This window comes from Staurois parvus, unplaced genomic scaffold (assembly GCF_062004578.1).
Source record: "Staurois parvus isolate SC_StPar_1 unplaced genomic scaffold, SC_StPar_1.0 ptg000540l, whole genome shotgun sequence".
NCBI lineage: Eukaryota > Metazoa > Chordata > Amphibia > Anura > Ranidae > Staurois > Staurois parvus.
Window position 1 is genome coordinate 863,622 of NW_028318336.1, and position 23,794 is coordinate 887,415.

Below are 23,794 nucleotides of genomic sequence, written 5' to 3' on the forward strand. Positions count from 1 at the left end.
ACTCACTGAAATCTGTCCGAACAAGAGTCTAGTAACATCCCGGGGATGATAAAACTTGAAACGCGAAATCATAAATTATAATTTAATAAATAATCATAAAAAATAATAATAATACATTTAATTCAATAATATAATCAAACCAAAAACACTGAAATGTGAAATAGAGCGCCAAGTTCGCACATCGCTGAGCAAAGTCGGAGAATCGTTTTCAGTGTCTGATGACAAATTTCCCCACAAATCATTATCACTCAATTCTGCAAGTGGTTCTGATTTACTATCTCTGTTCTCTAGCCGGTCTAAAACCGATTTTGACCTAAAGGGACGCCTTTTGGGCGCCATGGACGTTTCTCAGTTTCCAGGCAGAAAGAACAGTACCGCTTTGAGCACAGAAATAATGACATAATCAGACCGCTAGGGAGGCTACTAAGGAATATGATGGTTGAACAAGTTTAATTCCTGTTCAATTTTTCTTAAGGAACAAAGGTGAAGGTAAAATTTGCCTAAACCTGGCAGTTATTCTAAGGAATTATTAAAATTCAGAGTTTCATTAAGTCCCGGAAAAAAGTGGGTCATGTGGAGAGTGATCACATCACCTCACGAGATACGTGTCACTCTTATTGACAGCTTGCTGGAAAAACAATTTTCTAATGCTAATTATGTCTATCCGGAGATGTGTAGAAGTGAAGTCCATCATTAAATTGCTGGTGCCTTCTGTGCTGGGGTCAAAAGAACACAGAAAGCAATCTTTTAGCTCTTGGCCAGTCAGCGTATTATTATTTTTTTTTCGTTTTCTCCACAAACAGCTCCAGGTGAAGTATTGTCGCCTCTGCTTATAACATTTTGGATTCTTGAGGAGTGTTAAAGGGTACTTTCACCTTTACCAACATTTCTGGATAAATGAATATCTTGAAATCACACCAGTTAACCAAATTGGGCATTTTATGTCTCCAACACAAGTCATACGATGTTGATGAATATCTGCTTTCCCATTAATTAAAGAAGAATTCAGCTACGGATGTTGGTTCAGCTCGGACCAATGTATCCATACCAAGAATTTTATTTAATGTTGTGCCTGATATTGTCGTACACCTGTACCTACAAATAAAGGTCAATCCACCCAAAACTGCCCGACAGTTTCTTATATTTCTTGGAAACCCTATTGGAAAAAATCTCTGCACTGAATTCTTGGGTCTTGCAGTGGCCATGATGAGGGACTTCCACACTCCAGACTGAATGTTTTTGAAAGGTAACATTTAGTAGTTGGTCAGAATCACCTGAAAGTCCCACATGGACAGGAACAGAGATGAAAATTATAGTAGCGAGATCTCATCGTTGGAGTATTCAAGACATATAGCAAGCCAGGGGTTTACTCAGCCCACCCTACTGCACCTATAACTAAAAAATTAGTTGTGGATGGACTGACACTTAATTAAAGGCTCAGACCCAGAAAGTTATTGGTAAAATCTATCCACATATTAGATTTAGTGAGATGACTTTAAATGGCAAGACCCACATAGAAGAAAAATATATTTGAAATACTACAATTTTGGCCATATTAAATATATTTCAAAATATATTTCAATATATATATATATATATATAATATACATTATTATATACATATATTATATTATATACACTGTATGTTGAAATGCGTTTTTATTACAAAATATATGTAAAATATTTGTAAAAATACATTTTAAAATATACTGTGTGTCTTTAAAAATACAAATCTACATATTTAAAAATTATATTATAATATGACAAAAAAAACAAAAAACAAAAACATATATATATATATATATATATATATATATATACTGCATGTTGAAATGCATTTTATATATATTTTTTAAAATATTCTTCAGATTTTTTTTAAAAAATCATTTTAATATATTTTTACATATATTTGTAAATGCATTCCAAAAATGTAAAATGTAAATTTGTACTTTTAAAGACATAAAATCTATCCACATATTAGATTTTGTGAGATGACTTTAAACGGCAAGACCCACATAGAAGAAAAATATATTTGAAATATATTTTAAAAATATTCTTCCCAAATATATTGACATATATTTGAAATACTACAATTTTGGCCATATTAAATATATTTCAAAATATATTTCAATATATATATATGTGTATATATATATATATTATATACATTATTATATATTATATACATATACTATATTATATACACTGTATGTTGAAATGCGTTTTTATTACAAAATATATGTAAAATATTTGTAAAAATACATTTTCAAATATACTGTATGTCTTTAAAAATAAAAATCTACATATTTAAAAATTATATTATAATATGACAAAAAAAAAAAAAAAATATATATATATATATATATATACAGTCATGGCCGAAATTGTTGGCACCCTTGATATTTCTCCAGGAAATCATGTATTTCTCACGAAACGTATTGCATTAACACATGTTTTGCTATACACATGTTTATTCCCTTTGTGTGTATTGGGACAAAACAAAAAAAGGGAGGAAAGAAAGCAAATTCGACATAATGTCACACAAACCTCCAAAAATGGGCTGGACAAAAGTATTGGCACCCTTTCACAACTGCGGATAAATAAGAATGTTACAAGCATGTGATGCTCCTGTAAACTCACCTGGGGCAAGTAACAGGTGTGGGCAATATAGAAATCACACCTGAAAGCAGATAAAAAGGAGAGACGTTCACTTAACCTTTGCATTGTGTGTCTGTCTGTGCCACACTAAGCATGGACAACAGAAAGAGGAGACGAGAACTGTCTGAGGACCTGAGAACCAAAATTGTGGCAAAATATCAACAATCTCAAGGTTACAAGTCCATCTCCAGAGAACTAGATTTGCCTTTGTCCACAGTGCGCAACATTATCAAGAAGTTTGCAACCCATGGCACTGTAGCTAATCTCCCTGGTCGTGGACGGATGAGGAAAATTGATGAAAGATTGCAACGCAGAATAGTCCGGATGGTGGATAAGCAGCCCCAAACATGTTCCAAAGACATTCAAGCTGTCCTGCAGGCTCAGGGAGCATCAGTGTCAGCGCGAACTATCCGTCGACATTTAAATGAAATGAAACGCTATGGCAGGAGACCCAGGAGGACCCCACTGCTGACACAGAGACATAAAAAAGCAAGACTACAGTTTGCCAAAATGTACTTGAGTAAGCCAAAAGCCTTCTGGGAAAACGTCTTGTGGACAGATGAGACCAAGATAGAGCTTTTCGGTAAAGCACATCATTCTACTGTTTACCGAAAACGGAATGAGGCCTACAAAGAACAAAACACAGTACCTACGGTAAAATATGGTGGAGGTTCAATGATGTTTTGGGGTTGTTTTGCTGCCTCTGGCACTGGGTGCCTTGACTGTGTGCAAGGCATCATGAAATCTGAGGATTACCAAAGGATTTTGGGTCGCACTGTAGGGCCCAGTGTCAGAAAGCTGGGTTTGCGTCCAAGATCCTGGGTCTTCCAGCAGGACAATGACCCCAAACATACGTCAAAAAGCACTCAGAAATGGATGGCAAAGAAGCGCTGGAGAGTTCTGAAGTGGCCAGCAATGAGCCCAGATCTAAATCCCATTGAACACCTGTGGAGAGATCTTAAAATTGCTGTTGGGAAAAGGTGTCCTTCCAATAAGAGAGACCTGGAGCTGTTTGCAAAGGAAGAGTGGTCCAAAATTCCGGGTGAGAGGTGTCAGAAGCTTATTGATGGTTATAGGAAGCGACTGATTTCAGTTATGTTTTCCAAAGGGTGTGCAACCAAATATTAAGTTAAGGGTGCCAATACTTTTGTCCAGCCCATTTTTGGGGTTTTGTGTGACATTATGTCATATTTGCTTTTCTGCCTCTGTTTTATATTTGTTCCAATACATACAAAGGGAATAAACATGTGTATAGCAAAACATGTGTTAATGCAATACCTTTTTTGTGTGAAATACTTGATTTTCAGGAAAAATATCAAGGGTGCCAACAATTTCGGCCATGACTGTATATATATATACACTGCATGTTGAAATGCATTTTATATATATTTTTTAAAATATTCTTCAGATTTTTTTTAAAAAATCATTTTAACATATTTTTACATATATTTGTAAATGCATTCCAAAAATGTAAAATGTAAATTTGTACTTTTAAAGACATAAAATCTATCCACATATTAGATTTTGTGAGATGACTTTAAACGGCAAGACCCACATAGAAGAAAAATATATTTGAAATATATTTTAAAAATATTCTTCCCAAATATATTGACATATATTTGAAATACTACAATTTTGGCCATATTAAATATATTTCAAAATATATATAAATTTGTACTTTTAAAGACATACAGTATATTTGAAATGTATTTTTAAAAATATTTTTCATATATTTTGTAATAAAAACACATTTCAACATACAGTATATATATATATATATATATATATATATATATATATATATAATATGGCCAAAATTGTAGTATTTCAAATATATGTCAATATATTTGGGAAGAATATTTTTAAAGTATATTTCAAATATCTTTTTCTTCCATATGGGGAGGCTGCAATCCTGCCCGAAAAAGCTGCAATCTAGCATTCTTGACCAGAGACACTGCTCAAACCTTTATTGATTTAATTGGATAGGATCGTGGGTAATATAGCTGCTCAAGTTCAGGTAGTGAAATTCTCTCCTTAGTAGGGATATTTTGTGCATACTATTCAGAAACACTGGAACTGAACAACTGTGATGTTCCCATGAAAATTCAGTGGGCCACCGCAACAGTTCACCATGGGCAGGCTTGGCCACAGGTAGCACTTACCCCTGGTGGGTTCACCAATTAAAAGAATAATAGTAAATATATATAAAAAGATAAAAAAAAAAGAAGAAATACATACATAAATGAATTAAATCAAACTAGAACAATTTTAAATATATTACATAAAAAACAAACATTTTTTTTCTTTTTTTGGAGACAGCTTCCTCTGATCCAAGGCCTGTCTAATTTTTGGTAAAGATCCTCTTTAGGGCCTTATACCACTCTCTCAGATCTTAAAAAATGGTTTGCAATTGCATTCCAATTGCAAGAAATAAAGACAAAATGGGGGAAATTTACTAAAATTGGAGAGTACAAAATCTGGAGCAGCTGTGCATGGTAGCCGATTAGCTTCTAACTTTAGCTTCTTCAATTAAGCTTTGACAATAAAACCTGGAAGCTGATTAGTTTCTGTGCACAGCTGTACCAGATTTTGCACTCTCCAGCTTTAGTAAATCAATCCCAATCTGTCACTATAAGGGGGTGCTTGTACAAAGACTTTCCCGATGGCTGCAGGGATGCCTCAGCCAGTGGTGTATTTCGGTTGTGTGCTGCCTTAGGCAAGATTAATTGCGCTCCCCTGCCCTATGTGGTAGGAGAGATTCCAGCACTCACCCACCGGCAACCCCAGGAGCAATGATTAGGAAAGCCAGACATCTTCCTTCTGCGCTGACTTCTGACAATGATCTGAGAGTCAGACGTCCTTCAGCAGTCCGCACTGCTGTGCCTGTGCCTTACCTGGTCTCCATTCTCAATCATCACCAGCTACCACGTGTGTCATTTCTGCCGGGGGAGGCCCAGCCCCATGAAAAATGTCGCCCCAGGGCAAATGCCTTGTTTGCCTTGTGGCAAATACACCTCTGGCCTCAGACACTTATAACAGCTATACTACCCATGGAAGACAAGCAGACAGCAGCAGTGGAACCACCATCAGCAAGGAACATCTAACAAAAGCATTGTAAACCTTAAGGTAGCAGTGAGAAGGCCTTGCCCCAATTAGGTCTCACATGCATGGCTTGTTCATGATGGTCAACGAGGATGTTGGCTCCATTTTGGATACCAACAACCAGGGGCGGACTGAAAACTCATGGGGCCCCCGGGCAATAGGGGATCATGGGGCCCCTATGTCCTTGCCGAAACTCAAAAAAGCCTATGAAAAAGGTACCAGGGGTATCTCATGGGGCCCCCTACTGACCCCGGGCCCTTGGGCAGTGCCCGAGTTTCCAAATGGTCAGTCCGCCCCTGCCAACAACCTCAGAAGTGAAGAAAGACCCCCAAGGACAACTGGGTGTCTAGGAAAGACCAGTGGCTGTAACTTGCCTACCATCCTCTAGAGGGGCTGAACTGCCATGTTGCAAGTGTCTTAACAAAAGCATTGTAAACCTTGTTAAGGCAGCAGTGAGAAGGCCTTTCCAAAATAGGTCTCCCATGCATGGCTTGTCCATGTTGGTCAACAAGGATGTTGGCTCCATTTTGGATACCAACCACCTCAGAAGTGAAGAAAGACCCCCAAGGACTACTGGGTGTCTGGGAAAGACCAGTGGTTGTAACTTGCCTACCATTCTCTAGAGGTGCTGACCTGTCATGTTGCAAGTGTCTTAACAAAAGCATTGTAAACCTTCTTAAGGCAGCAGCGAGAAGGCCTTGCCCAAATAGGTCTCCCGTGCATGGCTTGTCCATGTTGGTCAACGAAGATGTTGGCTCAATTTTGGATACCAACCACCTCAGAAGTGAAGAAAGACCCCAAAGGACTACTGGGTGTTTGAGAAAGACCACTGGCTGTAACTTGCCTACCATCCTCTAGAGGTGCTGACCTGCCATGTTGCAAGTGTCTTATCTGAAAGGATGTTAAGTACACAATTTTTTCTTACTTCAATGAGATTCAGATCCAATATCTTCTGAATCCCGAACATTTTTATCTGTTCAACTGAACTGCCCATGAATCAAAGCTGAGCAAGACTACACATGACCCAGGAGCTAAATCCAACAGGAAGAGCGGGTACCCTTCATAATGGCCACAGCAGGTGGGACCCAAGAGCCCCCCAAGCGATAGAACCCTGGGATGGTTTATCTCTCCAGCATCCACCAAAATTTTAAATGACAGATTGGAGAGGACAAACTCTCTTCACGAAGGAGAATAAATGTCACGCTCAGTTTTCTTAATTCTTTTTTGACAATCTGTCACCTTTTTTCTTTTTTCACTGCCATCCAACATCTCAACTATCAGTGTCAGGCTTTTACAAACTGAAAAAGGAGTAGGCAAAACTTCAGGGCAAAATATTAAGCGATCTCTATAAATAAATCTTTGAGGCATACCAGAAAAAAAAATGTAGGAGAATAAAATAAAAGTATACATACTATGTGTTTGACTCAGTAATGTGGTGACATCGTTTTTGAGGTTCCTATATTACGCATATCCGTATTTCACGTACTCTTCGGTTACACGATATGACAGCGCACTGTAATTAATTTTCCTCCTCCATGTTCATTTTTCTGTTCTATTCATCTTATATCATCTGCTTTTATCCCTCTGCATCCTTGGCCCCGCACTGCTTCCTGCTCTTCCCGGCTTTCCGTTAAATTAATTTAAATGAAAATAAGGAGTGCGCATTACATAGGGAAGATGTAATATATAGGAGAGATGATTCTCCTTAGGCAATATAAAGCCCATGGGATTGTAAGCGGTTCCACACTATGACTGATGGCTCTATAAATGAATCTTTATTGGACGCGGTCTGCGAGATATAAATGGAAATAATTATGTTTCCAATCTCTGTAGGCCGTAAAACTAGTGATGAAAGAATAAGAAAAGGTTGTTTATGTATTGCCATATCTATATGGGAAACATAGTTTCAAACACTAGCTGTTACACAGACCAATCTAAGTAGTTAAAGAATGTACAAATGTCTGACACATGCATAAACTGTTATCCAATAAATTACATCTACGCCCAGTCATTAACATCTCAAACTTGAAGATGTTAATGTCATATCAAAATTAAAGTGGACCTTCACCCTTCCCATCCACTTTCAGTTGTCTCAATCCCCCCCCCTCCTGAGAATCTGACTTTTTTTAATCACTTTTTGCAGGGAACCCTCCCCACACTCCCTGGATTCTCTCCTAGGCGTGAATGATATATCCTAATTAAAAGGTATGCGCTAATAACAAACTTATACAAAGGTGTATATCATCATCCAAAAAACATTAGTGTTTTAAATAAATAATTATAGTGTCCAAAAAATATATATATCTTCAGTGACTTGAACCAATTGTGAAAAATCCACCACCAAAGGAGATTAAATGAACTCACCAGAGCTAATGGCTGGTCAGATTATAAACCAGCAACAGCGCTTGTGCTCTGGGAGCAATGAACCCGATGTCCAAATAGATATGGTGATGTTTCAGATACTTCCAGATAATAATAATCACAGACAAACAACTTTGCAGCCCGAGCTCTTATGATGAACTTCTCCACTCTTTCTCATACCTCCATGAGAGCATGCAGTACACTCAGGGACAAAAAAGAGAACATAATGGTGCAATACATTTTTTTCATTTATCTCTTTAATAAAAAAGGTATAAGGAAACTCACAAACAAGGTGTCCAACAGACACCAGCTTGAATCGCAAAAAAGGGTTGAGATACAGTTAATGCTCACCGTGGATCTCTCCCATACAGCACAGAACAGCAAGGCTCTCTAACGTCCACATCGAGTAGGCTACACCTACGGCCACATCACCCTGAATGCGCCCAATCTCATCTGATTTCAGAAGCCAAGCAGGGTAGGGCCTGGTTAGTACCTGCATGGGAGACCACCTGGGAATACCAGGTGCTGTAGTCTTGGCCTGGTTAGTACCGTGGATGGGAGACCGCCTGGGAATACCAGGTGCTGCAGGCTATGCCCATGGCCACATCACCCTGAATATGCCTGATCTTGTCTGATATCAGAAGCCAAGCAGAGTAGGGCCTGGTTAGTACCTGCATGGGAGACCACCTGGGAATACCAGGTGCTGTAGGCTAAGGGTGTAGCCTACTCAATGTGGATGTTAGAGAGCCTTGCTGTTCTGTGCTGTATGGGAGAGATCTGCAGTGAGCATTAACTGTATCTCAACCTGTTTTCATGATTGAAGCTGGTGTCTGCTGGACACCTTGTTTGTGAGTTTCTATTAAAGAGATAAATGAAAAAACCGTATTGCACCATTATGTTCTCTTTTTTGTGAGCTCAGCATCAAAAGGAGATCCACCTTAAGTAGCTGGAGCAAGGTGCCTCAGTGTCTCCAATGCCTCAGTCCAGAGATGATGAATCCACACCATATTCCAGACACATTAGTGCTGGTGTTGTCCTGTCACTGAAACCTCTTTTTTAATTATAAATTGAGAAGCGCTCGCTTTATTATTTATATTTTAGTCTGTGAATGATATATACAATAGCCTGCAACCTCCTGGGATATCCACATCATGCATGTCATCGGAGCAGGGGTGAACTGACCATTTGGAAACTCGGGCACTGCCCGAGGGCCCGGGGTCAGTAGGGGGCCCCATGAGATGCCCCTGGTACCTTTTTCATAGGCGTTTTTGAGTTTGGGCAAGGACACAGGGGCCCCATGATCCCCTATTGCCCGGGGGCCCCATGAGTTGTCAGTCCGCCCCTGCACCGGAGTACTCTACCAAGCATGTGACACGGCACATCATTAGAGGGTTGCCCGTCCTTTTCTAGTTCTTGCAGCTGGCCACCTGATAATACGGTGCATGGATGTCGTCACTGGGCTCGCTACAAGAAGCTTGAAGAGGCAACCAGCTCCCGATGGTGTCAGAGAAGAAGATGGTGGCATGGGACTGATTGTAAAGCGGAGGAGTGTTGGAGCCTTTCAGAACACCACTGTACTGTTTTTGTTGATAACCCAAAGAAAAAGTTGGTGGGAATAGCATGGGGGGTAGTAAGCTTGGGTTCAGGTATGGGTTTGAGTCAAACCAAAGTTCTTCCAATACCAGAAGTTAGCCGTCATTGCTAGTCTAATGAGCTTCGGGCAGGAGATTCTCAAGAAGACAAACACATCATTGACTTATTAGGGATCCATGGTCATATTAGGTCAATGATGTTACAAGCACACCTGCCCCTTTGCATACATGCAGCTGCAGGGTGGGTAATCGCCCATTTGAAGCTTGCTAACCCAGCAAATACAGCTAACTTCTGGGTTTTGAATGGAACCCAAGCTCATCCCTCACACTGTATGTTAGATGAGAAGACTTAGCTGGCAGTAAGTGGTCCAATTCATCTGAATGATGTTTCGTAGGGTTGAAGTCAGGGCTCTGTGCAGGCCACTCAAGTTCCTCCACACCAAACTCTTAAAGCCACCTCTTTATGGTGCTTGCTTTGCACACAGGGGCACAGTCATACTGGAACATGAAAGGGCCTTCACCAAACAGTTACCACAAAGTTGGCAGCACATAATTGTCTAAAATGTCTTTGTATGCTGTAGAATTACCAATACCCTTCAGAGGAAACACCAGGACTCAAAAATTTGGAGAGGTTTCCTAATACTTTAAAGGAGAAATATGGCCAAAACTCTATTGGCAATACTTCTCTTCTGGGACACAGAAGTGCCCTTAATTCTGCACTCTTTTGACCCAGATTCAGACAATAGCGGGCTAAAGCCTACTGTTGGCTGACGTCACAGAGCTGGACCAGGCTCTGGAAGGATTCTGTCTTCAAGGTCGAGATCCCACCAGATGCCTGATTGGCAAGTTGGCTCAGCCTCTCGTTGGCGCGCAACTGAGAGCCTGAGCCAGCCGTGCCCGGCTCCTCCACAGCCTGTATGATGGTCAGGTGTCTCCAAACCTTTGGCCGTAGATACTTGTTGGAATATTAACTCAAAGTCTTCACCAAAGGAAAGCCTGGTTGCCAATATTCCTAGAGGTACCAGATACTGAACCTGCCAATGTCATTGTGACAGAGTGTCCTTATAAGCCATGAATTTATACAGTAATACATAAAATTGCTTAGCAAACATTCTTCCGAGCAGCCATCAGTCAACTGTATGTACAGTTCCTGTCGTACATGAATGTGTGATTTATTACCCTCCTGCCATGATAATTTATGATGTCGGATTTGATTGAATACTAGCATGGAAAGGCTGTTATTATTAATAAACCGGAGACGGACGGACAAGTGTCCTGAGGCGTACAAGAGGGTCTGCGCTACATACAGAGAATTGATATTGCTTCTCCTGCATATATTAACGTTCATGACAGCATCGACCTTTCACGGTGCTAAAAGAGAATTACACGCCGATTACAGAGCGGACGGCGTATTTATCTACCTGGAGAACCGTGACGCGGTACAGTGAAATTGACACCTTTACACTCTCTGCAAATACAGTTCAGCAGATATGAGAGAAAGATGTGCTAAGTGTTCTGTGGCCTAAATGGTACAGTGGATGTGTTTTTACGCAGATGTAAAAACTAACTAGATGACATTTATTCTCGGTTCACATCTGTGCGGGTGGTGCCGCTGCGGATCTGCACGAAAATCCGTGCAGCTGCACCACCCGCACAGACAAATGCAGACCCGCAGGCGGGTGGCATTATTTCTAATGGCACGCCGCCTGCACTGTAAAACGCAACCGTACTGGAAACCGAGGTTCCCGTGCGGGCTGCGTTTTCCAAAGAAGTGCAGGGACTTCCTCCCTGCGTGTCCCGGGCACGGGAGTCCATTCAAATGAATGGGCCCGTGCAAAACGCGAGCCACACGGCCGCATAGATATGAACTGGGGGTCAGGGGGTTATTTACTACTGGAGAATGAAAAATCTGGTGCAACCCTGCAAAGAAACCAATCAGCTTCCAGATTTTATTGCCAAAGCTTAATTGAACAATCTGAAGTTAGAAGCCGATTGACTACCATGCACAGCTGCTCCAGATTCTGAGTGCGCCAGTTTTATTAAATATACCCGTTATGCCGGCCAGCCATACCCAGCAAATCTTTCGAAAAAAAGCACTTGATACATGCGATCATTTGACTTTTGAAACGTTAGCGGGCTAGTTTCGATTATCGAAATGCAAAGTTTTATGGCAAAAAAAACGAACCGTCATGTTTGATTTTTTTGAGACAAAAGATCGACTTTATAAACGTTACTAGAATCGATTGAAAACAGTTTAAAGAAATCTACAGCGCATGCACATGTTAAGATCCAAAGGAAGTACAAGCAAAAAAAAAGAAACATCTTTCTTTTAAATACAGTTGGCAAGCGGGAGGGTTCACAAAGGTCAAAAAAACTTTCATCATTTCAACCGATCGACAAAAAATGTACCATTTATGTTGTTAACGATCGATAATCTGTTAACAATTAGGGGAAATATGTTGATACAATAATGGCGTTATTGCATGCATGTTCGACAGATCTTAATAAATCCGACAGTATTTTCGAATGGTTTTCTAATCGTGTATGGCTAGCTTTAGTTTGCTAAAGCACTGTATATCATAAACACTATCCTAGATTGTAAACTCCCAGGATCAGGGCCCTCCTATCCCTCCTGTATTGAACTGTATTGTTGCTGTATTGTCTCCCGTTATATTGTAAAGCGCTGAGCAAACTGTTGGCGATATATAAATCCTGTATAATAATAATATATAATCCTGTATAATAATAATAATAATATATAAATCCTGTATAATAATAATAATATATAAATCCTGTATAATAATAATAATATTATATAAATCCTGTATAATAATAATAATATATATATAAATCCTGTATAATAATAATAATATATAAATCCTGTATAATAATAATAATATATAAATCCTGTATAATAATAATATATAAATCCTGTATAATAATAATATATAAATCCTGTATAATAATAATAATAATAATATATATAAATCCTGTATAATAATAATAATATATAAATCCTGTATAATAATAATATATAAATCCTGTATAATAATAATAATATATATATAAATCCTGTATAATAATAATAATATATAAATCCTGTATAATAATAATATATATAAATCCTGTATAATAATAATATATAAATCCTTTATAATAATAATAATAATATATATAAATCCTGTATAATAATAATAATATATAAATCCTGTATAATAATAATATATAAATCCTGTATAATAATAATAATATATATAAATCCTGTATAATAATAATAATATATAAATCCTGTATAATAATAATAATAATAATAATATATATAAATCCTGTATAATAATAATAATATATAAATCCTGTATAATAATTATAATATATATATATCCTGTATAATAATAATAATATATATAAATCCTGTATAATAATAATAATATATAAATCCTGTATAATAATAATAATATATATAAATCCTGTATAATAATAATAATATATAAATCCTGTATAATAATAATAATAATATATAAATCCTGTATAACAATAATAATAATAATAATAATAATAATATATATAAATCCTGTATAATAATAATAATAATAATAATACCATTGTTTTATACAATCAGCCTTAACATTATTATCACCCACCATAACCTGTCAAGGCATGAACGCCACTAGACCTCTGAAGGTAAGCTGTCGTATCTGGCACCAACCGGTTTCTTTAAGTCCTGCTTGTTGCAAGGTGGGGCCTCCATGGATTAGAATTGTTTTTTCTTCACATCCCACAGATGCTCAATTGGATTGGGATCTGGAGAATTTGAAGGCCAAGTCAGCACCTCAAACTTGTTATTTTGTTCCTCAAACCATTCTTGAATTCATCAGACCAGGCCACCTTCTGTGGTCCAGTTCTTATGCTCATGTGCCCATTGTAGGCACTTTGGGCTGTGGACACGGGTCAGCATGGGCACCCTGTCCAGTCTGCGGCTACACAGCCCCATACACAACAAACTGTGATGCTCTGTGTGTTCTGACACCTTGCTACCAGAACCAGAATTTACTTTTTAAACAATTTGACCTACAGTAGCTCTTCTATCGGATCTGACTACACGGGTCAGCCTTCGCTCCACATGTGCATCCACGAGTCTTGGCTGCCCATGACCCCGTTACTGGTCCACCGGTTTTCTTTCCTTGGAGCACTTTTGGTCGGTCCTGACCCCTGCAGGGAACATCCTACAAGAGCTGCAGTTTTGGAGTTGCTCTAACTCATTACAATTTGGTCCTTGTCAAAGCTCAAATCCCTAAGCTTACCCACTTTTTCTACTTTCAACATATCAGTTTCAGGTACAACATGTTCACTTGCTGTCCAACAAATGCCACCCAATTTCAGGTGCCATTGTAATGATATAATCAATGGTATTCACATTACTTGTCAGTGATCATAAGGTTATGGATGATTGCTGTATAAAAATACTTGTTTTCACCAGGTTTTATCCTTTGTTGCACCTCAGTGCTGTTGACCTCCTGCTCCCTTCTTACAGTCACTTGCTGCTTACATGCACTTCAGCAATGGCTACAAAATGTTTTTCAAGGTGGCTTTCTTGATGGTGACCACAGTAGACCGTGCCTGCGTGATGTGTGTTGGAACCAGGGGCGTATTTACCACAAGGCAAACAAGGCATTTGCCTAGGGCGGCATCCTTTAGGAGGGCAGCGGCATTTTTCAGGAGGGCAGCGCCGCCCCCCCTAAAGAAGGGGTGGAAGAAGAGACACACATAGGATGGGAACTAGCTGGGATCTGAGAGAGGCTGCGGGCTGCTTGATGGTTTATGCAGAGCCTGACTCTTGTTCCAGGAGATGTCCAGAGCTGTGAAGGTGAGTGTCTTCTCTCTTGCTGGGGTGGGAGGAGGTGCCAGTGTATGGGGAGTGGTGGTAGGGGTGTTGTTGGTCAATGTCAGGCACTTTTCGTGGGGGAGGGGGGTGTTGGTCGGTGTTAGGGTCTCTCCGTGTGGGGGGCTATTTTTGTGTTGCCTAGGGCAGCACAAAACCTAAATACACCACTGGTTGGAACAGCCACTTGCAATCTCCATTGGAAGTCCATGAGACAGGGTGACAACACAACAGTACATTAGGTGATAGGAACAAAGTGTTGTCATCTTAAAACAGGAAGTGCGTGAACAAGAGACCTTCATGGCAGGATTTCCAGGGATTAACAGTGGAATAAAAAATAAAAAAATCATGTAAAAGTCTACATGGGATTTTTCTGGTTGGGTTTTAAATACACTTTAAATCTTAAAGGCATAAAAGATAGGCAAGGAAAATTGCGGAGGATTGACAGAAAAGGAGCAGCATTCTGAGATTTTAGAAAGTGAACCTGTTACCTTGCCATTTTGGAATAATGTGACCTGTAATATGGAAGTTAACAAAAGCTAGAGGCGTTTAATTCCATGTATCCAGATTCCAGGAATGGAAGTAGGAGTGCCTGACAGCCAATTAGAAACTAGCTTTCAGCAGCATAGAAAGCAGCACATGACAGAAGATGAATTCTGATAGGCTGTGATGGGTTTCGATTTTTTTTTTAATTATAATATAAGAACCATACATATCAGCTCTCCCTTATTATACCATGTCTGAAAAGTGAAGACAGACTATAGATTGGCAACCTGGGGCTACAAATATGTTTCTATGCTCTACAGAACATCATCCGCCTCGCTACCATCGCTTATTAATTTATCTGGGAATGCAGCATTGTGAAGCAGGCTGACTGTCATACATGACAGCTGGGTGGTTTGTTGGCGTGTTTCCAAATATATTTGCGGAGGATGTGATCGGGGGCTCCCCTACCGTGAAAATAGATGACAGCTTTCTCTTTGGTGGCATAGCAGAATCAAGGGTAGACAAGGCAGAAACCAATATGGGGGGTCCATATATTGTCCCTGGGGGTCCAACTTTGATCCTGATCCACAAAGTCTTTCTCTTCTCACCAATGGGTGCACCTAATGATTGACCATCTAATGATGGTTTACCACCTGGAGCAATATGGGGTTGATTTACGAAAACTGGAGAGTGCAAAATCTGGTGCAGCTGTGCATTGCAGCCAATCAGCTTCTAACCTTAGCTTGTTCAGTTAAGCTTTGGCAATACAATCTGGAAGCTGATTGGCTTCAAGGCAGAGCTACAACAGATTTTGCACTCTCCAGTTTTAGTAAATCAACCCCTTTGTAGGTGAATTGTGTTGTTTGAGGTAATTCATAATGAGGGTATGAAATGAGGTTCTTGGAATTCATTTGCATCGAGGCCAAGGGACTAGGGACAGCTACAGCATTGCAGTGCCATATAATGAGGCTTTATTCCTAGTTACCACTAGACTTTCTGTGCCAGTGCACATTGGGCTTCCTACATAGTAGTGAAGGAAAAGATTATGTGGTCTCTTCTACCATATTGCTTGGCAAGGATTAAAGAGAGAATGTAATTCAAAGTGGAACTCCAGCTAAACGTTTTTTCTCAATTTTGACAGATTAGAGAAAGGCTAGACACTTTGTCAAGTTTCTTTTGCTGTATGTGTCTCCGCTGGAGAGATTTATATTATTTATTTGCCCTGGGTACCACAGGATGTGATGGGAAAATCAAAAATTTTGATTTGACTTTGGAGCCAGAGGTTACAGCCCAACTATGGACAAAAACAAATTCCCATGCAGTGGGGCTGTGCCCACCCTGCATTGACCAGGGGTGAGCAGAAAGCTTATTCTTATCTTATACTTGATCCTCTGGAAAACGGTGCTCCCTCATGGTCCATCGGTGGACTGTTCTTGGTCTATAGAGCCTGCTCTGGGTGTGATGACTCCACAACTCAAGAACGCTGAAGGTCTTGACCTCGTGGGAGTGCTGGACCAATCTTGTGCTGGGAGGACTGGAGGGTCAGGTAAGTTTGTTGGTTGAACTGGATGGTATTTTATGAACCAACCTAACCATATGTAAGTATATCTTCACTTTCTTCTCCCATAGAAAAGAAACAGCAGTTAACCCATGCACTGCATGGGGAAATTTTTTTTTTTGTCCAGAGTTGAGCATTATGGAAAATTTCCAATGGGGGTAGCTGTTTCTGTGACAACCATCTAAGATTAGAATTCCATCCACCTTGCCAAAATGTTAACGAATATAAACATTTTAGCATCAGAAGAGGTGAAAATTCTTGCAGGGAGGACAAATGTGTTGGTGACAATTGTCTCAGACTCTTGTCCTGTTGTACCTTCAGGAGAGGAAGTGAAATGTCCCTATTGGCATACAAACTGTCAAAAAATAACTCAATAGGGGTTTAACCCCTTCCCTCTTTTGGCCTTTAACTAAGACCCCATAAGGGAGCTTTTCTCACTTCATGTCTTGCTGATATGATAACATATGAGGGGTAAATCTTCAACACATCAACAGGTATAGAGACAGCAATGAGCACCTATTAAAGGTTCTAACTCTACATTACTCTGCAAAACAATAGGCTAAAATAGAGGACAATGCATCTACCAGGAAACACGAACCATTTTCAAAGAAATACTACAGCATCTATGGTATCCTTCCGAACTGTTGGGATCCAGAACAATGGTTATTTTTGTTTCACTATTGAATCTTATTCAATAATAGTTAGCCTAATTCAGCTGGGCTTGTTGTGTGATGTTGGTGATGTTCCAAGCTCATGCAAGTGGCTTCCTCAGTTCAAGAGCGACTCCCACCTAAACAGAGGAAGCCACTTGTGTATGCCCATAAGTTTCCACCACTCCACAATCCCATTCATCCCAACTCGGGAGCTCGGATACAGGCCATTCGGATAAATGGTAAAGCATCATGAATATTACAGAACATGTGCAGTTGAATGTGACTAACTTCTATGAGATATACCATTACCTGGAGACAAAAAACCTTCATGGTCATTGCTGTATTATTTAATTCAAAGAGATTACAGTAACAGTGCAACTCACCTTGTTCAGAGTCAAACATTTCCACAGTGTTCACAAAGTGGGGTCGGGAGTAGAAATTGTGGGGACCAGGCTGCTGCAAGCCACCGAGACTGTAGAAAGAGCTCTCTGCCATGGTGCAGCTGGCAAAGGCACGCCGGCTTGGGATGCTGGGATAGCGAGTCCAGCTTTTCACCTCCAGGTCCAGAGCCTCAAAGGCAGTTACTGGAAGCTTACCCTGTCTGCCCCCTGCCAAAAGAAGACAGCAATGTAAGCAAAAGACCAACACTAATCACCAAACCATAATTAGGCCTACTTTATTAAGCCTCAGAGGAAGGAATCATCTCAAACAATGTGCCAATAGAAAAGCTGGAGAATGATTGGTTACTCTGGGCAATACAGATATTTTCTTTATATTTATATAAGGTCTGCTGTTTTTAAAGATAACCAGCATCTTATTCACAAATGCAAGACGTTTGCTAAAAAGAAGCACCACACCAATTGTTGAAGAACCTGAAAAGGAACCAGCCAGCAAGTTTCATTGAAATCAGCTTCTGATTCCTGGTCTCCCACTAATAATCATTTTGAATTTTGCAACCTATAGAGCCCAGCATCACTCTGGTTCAATTTTAACCAGCATCTTCAGCGTAGATGAAGGCAGGGTCCCTTAGCATCTCTGAAACATGTTGAAAGGTTTCTTTTGGATATACTCTGGCAAAATAAATATATGTGAATACTTAAAGCGGGTCCACCTCTTTCAAAGAAAAGATCCAATTAATGGGTGTTGCAAAAGAAGACTCTGAATAGTTATCTTTCTGGAAGAAGCCATGTATGGACTTGGCTGTCTTCAAGTACTACAGCCTCCCACAGAATCTTCAGCATTCAACCGTTCCGAGTGTGTCAGGTGCCTGTGTTCTCCGTGGTGCACTGTGGTTCCATATGCTGCCTCCTATGTTACTACAGGATGCAGTATTGGTAATAGGGGCAGGCTAGTTGATCCATAGAGTACAGCTGGGGCCCATGGGCATCTAACGCCTGGGAGTGTCTTAGATGATCCACTGACTACAGCTGGTGGCCATGGGCATCTAACACCTGGAGGTGTTTTATAGGATCCATTGAGTACAGCTGGGGTCCATGGGCATCTAACACCTGGAGGTGTTTTAGAGGATTCATTGAGTACAGCTGGGGTCCATGGGCATCTAACACCTGGAGGTGTTTTATAGGATCCATTGAGTACAGCTAGGGACCATGGGCATCTAACACCTGGAGGTGTTTTAGAGGATTCATTGAGTACAGCTGGGGACCATGGGCATCTTACACCTGGAGGTGTTTTATAGGATCCATTGAGTACAGCTAGGGACCATGGGCATCTAACACCTGGAGGTGTCTTAGAGGATTTATTGAGTACAGCTGGGGACCATGGACATCCAACACCTGGAGCTGTCTTAGAGGATCCATTGAGTACAGCTGGGGTCCATGGGCTTCTAATACCTGAAAGTGTGTTAGAGGATCTATTGAGTACAGCTGGGGATAATGGGCATCTAAAGCCTGGGGGTGTCTTAGAGGATTCTTTGAGTACAGCTGGGGACCATGGGCATCTAACACCTGGAGGTGTCTTATAGGATCCATTGAGTACAGCTGGGGACCATGGGCATCTAACACCTGGAAGTGTAGTAGAGGATCCATTAAGTACAGCTGGGGATCATGGGCATCTAACACCTGGAGGTTTCTTAGAGGATCCATTGAATACAGCTGGGAACCATGGGCATCTAACACCTGGAAATATGTCTGTTGCTAAGATTCTGCCAGTGCTTGAAGCCCCTGGAGTTTGGACTTGATACCCACTAGCGCAAAAAGTGTACATAACCTCTTTTGGTTTCAGTGCAGGATCAGCTTCCACAACCTCAGGATGGGATGTGGGTGCTGGCAGAAGAACCCACCCACATTTCAGTCCTGAGGATACGAGGATTGATGTGGGACAGTAAATTAATTTGTTACTACGTGTTAGAACATTCAAACAGCTAGAGCAGGGTTTTTTAACCAGGGTTCCTCCAGAGGTTGCTAGGGATTCCTTGAGCAATGAGCAATTTCTGACTCTCAGATAAGTTACAACTGACACCATTGAGCTACAGTTGCAAGAAAAAGTATGTGAACCCCTTGGGATTACATGGAGTTTTGCATGAATTGGGCATAAAATGTGCTCTGAACGTCATCTAAGTCACAACAATAGAAGAACACAGTCTGCTGAACATAATACTACACAAACATTAGATGTTGCCATGGTTTAATTGCACATAACATGTAAACATTCACAGTGCAGGGAGGAAAAAGTATGTGAGGCCCTAGCTTAATGACTTCTCCCAAAGCTAATTGGAGCCAGGAGTGAGCCAACCTTGACTCCAATCAGTGTGATGATATTGGATGTGTTACTAACAGCTGTCCTGCCCTTAAAAAACACACACCTGTTTTGGGTTTACTGGTTTCAAGAAGCACTGTCTGATGTGAACCATGCCTCGCAGAAAAGAGCTCTCAGAAGACCTACGATCAAGAATTGTTGACTTGCATGAAGCTGGAAAGGGTTACAAAAGTATCTCCAAAAGCCTTGATGTTCATGTGTCCACGGTAAGACAGACTGTCTACAAATGGAGAAAGTTTAGCACTGTTGCTACTCTCCCTAGGCGTGGTCGTCCTGTAAAAATGACTGCAAGAGCACAGCGCAGAATGCTGCATGAGGTAAAGAAGAATCCCAGAGTGTCAGCTAAAGACCTACAGAAATCTCTGGCACATGCTAACATTTTTGTTGACACATCTACAATAAGGAAAACATTAAACAAGAATGGAGTACATGGGAGGACACCACGGAGGAAGCCATTGCTGTCCAAAAAGAATATTGCAGCACGTTTGAAGTTTGCAAAAGAGCACCTGGATGTTCCACAGCACTACTGGCAAAATATTCTGTGGGCAGATGAAACCAAGATTGAGTTGTTTGGGAAGAACACAAAACACTATGTGTGGAGAAAAAAAGGCACAGCACACCAACATCAAAACCTCATCCCCACTGTGAAACATGGCGGAGGGAGCATCATGGTTTGGGGCTGCTTTGCTGCCTCAGGGCCTGGACGGATTGTTGTCATTGATGGGAAAATGAATTCCAGAGTTTATCAAGACATTTTGCAGGAAAACGTACGACCATCTGTCCGCCAACTGAAGCTCCACAGAGGATGGGTGATGCAACAGGACAATGACCCAAAGCATACAAGTAATTCAACAAAACAATTATTATTATTATTATTATTATTATACAGTATTTATAAAGCGCCAATAGTTCGCTCAGCGCTGTACATTACAAAGGGGGACAGAACATGTGACAGAACAATACCAATACAATGCAAAACATGAGGGGATCGAGGGCCCTGCTCTTTCAAGCTTACAATCTAGGAGGGAGGGGATGGTGGCACAGGAGGAGATAGCTGTGGGGGATGGAGTGGTAGGAAGAGTGGAGGAGGTCGGCAAGTTAGCAGGGGGCGGGGTAGGCTTCCCTGAAGAGATGGGTTTTCAGGGTGCGCCTAAAGGAGAGGAGAGTAGGTGATAATCTGATGGGTTGGGGCAGGGAGTTCCAGAGGATGGGTGACACCCTGGAGAAGTCCTGGAGGCGGGCATGGGAGGAGGAGACCAGGGAACTAGAGAGAAGGAGGTCTTGTGAGGAGCGGAGTGTGCGTGCTGGGCGGTACTTGGATATTAGGTCAGTGATGTAGTTCGGGGCAGTATGGTGGACAGCTTTGTACGTCAGCGTTAGGATTTTGAATTTGATCCGTTGCGCAATCGGAAGCCAGTGGAGGGATTGGCAGAGGGGGGTGGCGGAAACGGAGCGGTTGGAAAGGTGAATGAGTCTGGCAGCCGTATTCAGGATGGACTGAAGCGGGGATAGCCAGCGGCGAGGCAGGCCAGTGAGGAGGGAGTTGCAGTAGTCGAGTCGCGATATGATGAGGGAGTGGATGAGCTGTTTAGTGGTTTCTGGAGTTAGGAACGTGCGGATTTTGGCGATGTTGCGGAGGTGGAGTCTGCACGAGTTTGTTAAAGAGTGGACTTGGGGCTGGAAGGATAGGTTGGAGTCCAAAATAACACCAAGTACTCTGGCCTGCGGGGCGGGTTTGATGGTGGCGTTGTTGGACATGATGGAGAAGTCAATGGGGGGTGGTGTCCGGGCTGGAGGGAAGACAAGAAACTCGGTTTTGGAGAGGTTCAGTTTAAGGAAGTGGAGCGACATCCAGTCTGATATGTCGCTCAACAGGTGGGTGATTCGGGCGGAGACCGAGGGGGTGAGGTGGGGGGTTGAGAGATAGATTTGTGTGTCGTCGGCATAGAGGTGGTAGTTGAAGCCGTGAGAGTGTATGAGTTGGCCAAGGGAGGAGGTGTAGATGGAGAAGAGAAGGGGCCCGAGGACAGAGCCTTGAGGGACACCAACAGAGAGGGGGAGTGAGAGGGAGGTGGTGGCATTATAGGTAACGCTGAAAGAGCGTTGTGACAGGTAGGATGAGAGCCAGGAGAGAGCAGAATCTCTGAGGCCGAGGGAGTGTAGTTTTTTGAGGAGGAGGGGGTGGTCGACTGTGTCAAAGGCCGCAGAGAGGTCAAGGAGTAGGAGCACTGAATAGTGGCCATTAGCTTTGGCGGTTAGCAGGTCGTTGGAGAGTTTGAGTAAGGCAGTTTCGGTGGAGTGTAGGGGACGGAAGCCGGACTGTAGGGGATCGAGGAGGTTGTTGTCGTTGAGGTGAGAGCATAGGCGGGCGTAGACTAGGCGCTCGAGGAGTTTAGATGTAAATGGGAGCAGGGAGATGGGTCTGAGGTTGTTCGGGTCATTGGGGTCCAGGGAGGGCTTTTTAAGTATGGGGGTGATGTGTGCATGTTTCAGAGGGGAAGGGAAAGTGCCGGAGGAGAGGGAGAGATTGAAGATGTGGGTGAGGGAGCGTAGGATGGAGGGGGAGGGAGGTCGTAGGAGTTGTGTGGGGATAGGGTCAAGGGGGCAGGTGGTGAGGCGGGCATCAGAGAGGATCCTGGAGACTTCTTCGATGGTAGTAAGGTCAAAGGTGCGGAGTGTTGGGGGAGCTTCAGTATGAGGAATGTAGGGTGGGGTGGGAGAGGAGGTTAGAGCAGTGGTGGGGCCGTGGGAGAGGGGTGTAGAGGGGGTAGCTGAGTGAGGGGGAAGGGGGTTGGAGGGAGTTTGAGCAGCGACGAAGTCCCTGTGGGTTATGTCGAGGGGGAGGGGGGATGAGGGGGTAGCTGTGTGAGAGGGGACGGGTTGAGACGGCGTGTGAGTTGCGGCAATGTCCTTGCGAATTGTGTCAATCTTGTTTTTGAAGTGATTGGCAATCTCAAGGGCAGTGAGTGAGGTGCTGGGTGGAGGTGGGGGTGGCGAGAGTAGAGAGTTGAAGGTGGAGAAGAGTCGGCGAGGATTGGAGGAGAGGGCCTTGATGAGGGTCAGGAAGTAGGCTTGTTTGGCAGTATGGAGGGAGGAGGTGTAGGTGTGGAAGGCAGATTTGTATCGGGTGAAGGCTTGTTGGGATTTGGTTTTGCGCCATAGTCGCTCCAGGGCACGACTGTGTCGTTTGAGGGTTTTGGTGTGATCAGTCTGCCAGGGCTGGAGCGGTCGGGGTCTGATGTTGCGTGTGGTTAAAGGCGCTAGTGAGTCAAGGGCTGTTGACAGCGCATTGTTGTAGGCGGTCATAACCAAGTCGGGGCAGGACAGGGGGAGGATGCGGTCATGGAGTTGATCAACTGCGGAGTGGAGGGAGGCAGGGTTAAGGTTGCGGAGGTTACGGCTGGTAGTAGTGTGACATTTGGAAGGGTAGGCATTGAAGGATGAGGAGATAGAGAAAGTAATCAGGTTGTGGTCAGAGAGAGGGAAGGGGGTGTTAGTGAGGTTGTGGGGAGCGCAGCGGTTGGAGAAGACAAGATCAAGGATATTACCGTCGGAGTGGGTGGTGGATTGTATGCACTGTGCAAGTGCAAAGGAGGAGGTTAAGTGGAGGAGACGGGCTGTGTCCGGGTTGTCGAGGTTGACAGGGATGTTGAAATCCCCAAGGATGATAGTGGGTAGCTCAGAGGAGAGGAAGAAGGGTAGCCAGGAGGAGAAGTCTTCCAGGAAGCGG

The 23,794-nt window shown here is 42.1% G+C and overlaps 2 protein-coding genes and 2 pseudogenes across 5 annotated transcripts in view; 2 read left to right on the forward strand and 2 right to left on the reverse strand.

Moving 5' to 3' along the window:
* LOC149451417 (uncharacterized) overlaps positions 1 to 23,794 on the reverse strand; it is a 502,187-nt gene that overhangs the window by 288,843 nt on the left and 189,550 nt on the right. The gene's annotated exons all lie outside the window — the stretch shown is intronic.
* Positions 1 to 23,794, reverse strand: part of KLHDC8B (kelch domain containing 8B) — a 225,312-nt gene that overhangs the window by 67,739 nt on the left and 133,779 nt on the right. For all 3 annotated transcript variants that reach the window (XM_089690703.1, XM_089690701.1, XM_089690702.1), the window contains exon 4: positions 17,673 to 17,897. In XM_089690703.1, the coding sequence (XP_089546829.1) occupies positions 17,673 to 17,897 (225 nt within the window). The remainder of the gene's footprint in view (positions 1 to 17,672; positions 17,898 to 23,794) is intronic.
* LOC149451423 (5S ribosomal RNA) lies at positions 8,537 to 8,655 on the forward strand (annotated as a pseudogene).
* Positions 8,715 to 8,833, forward strand: LOC149451424 (5S ribosomal RNA; annotated as a pseudogene).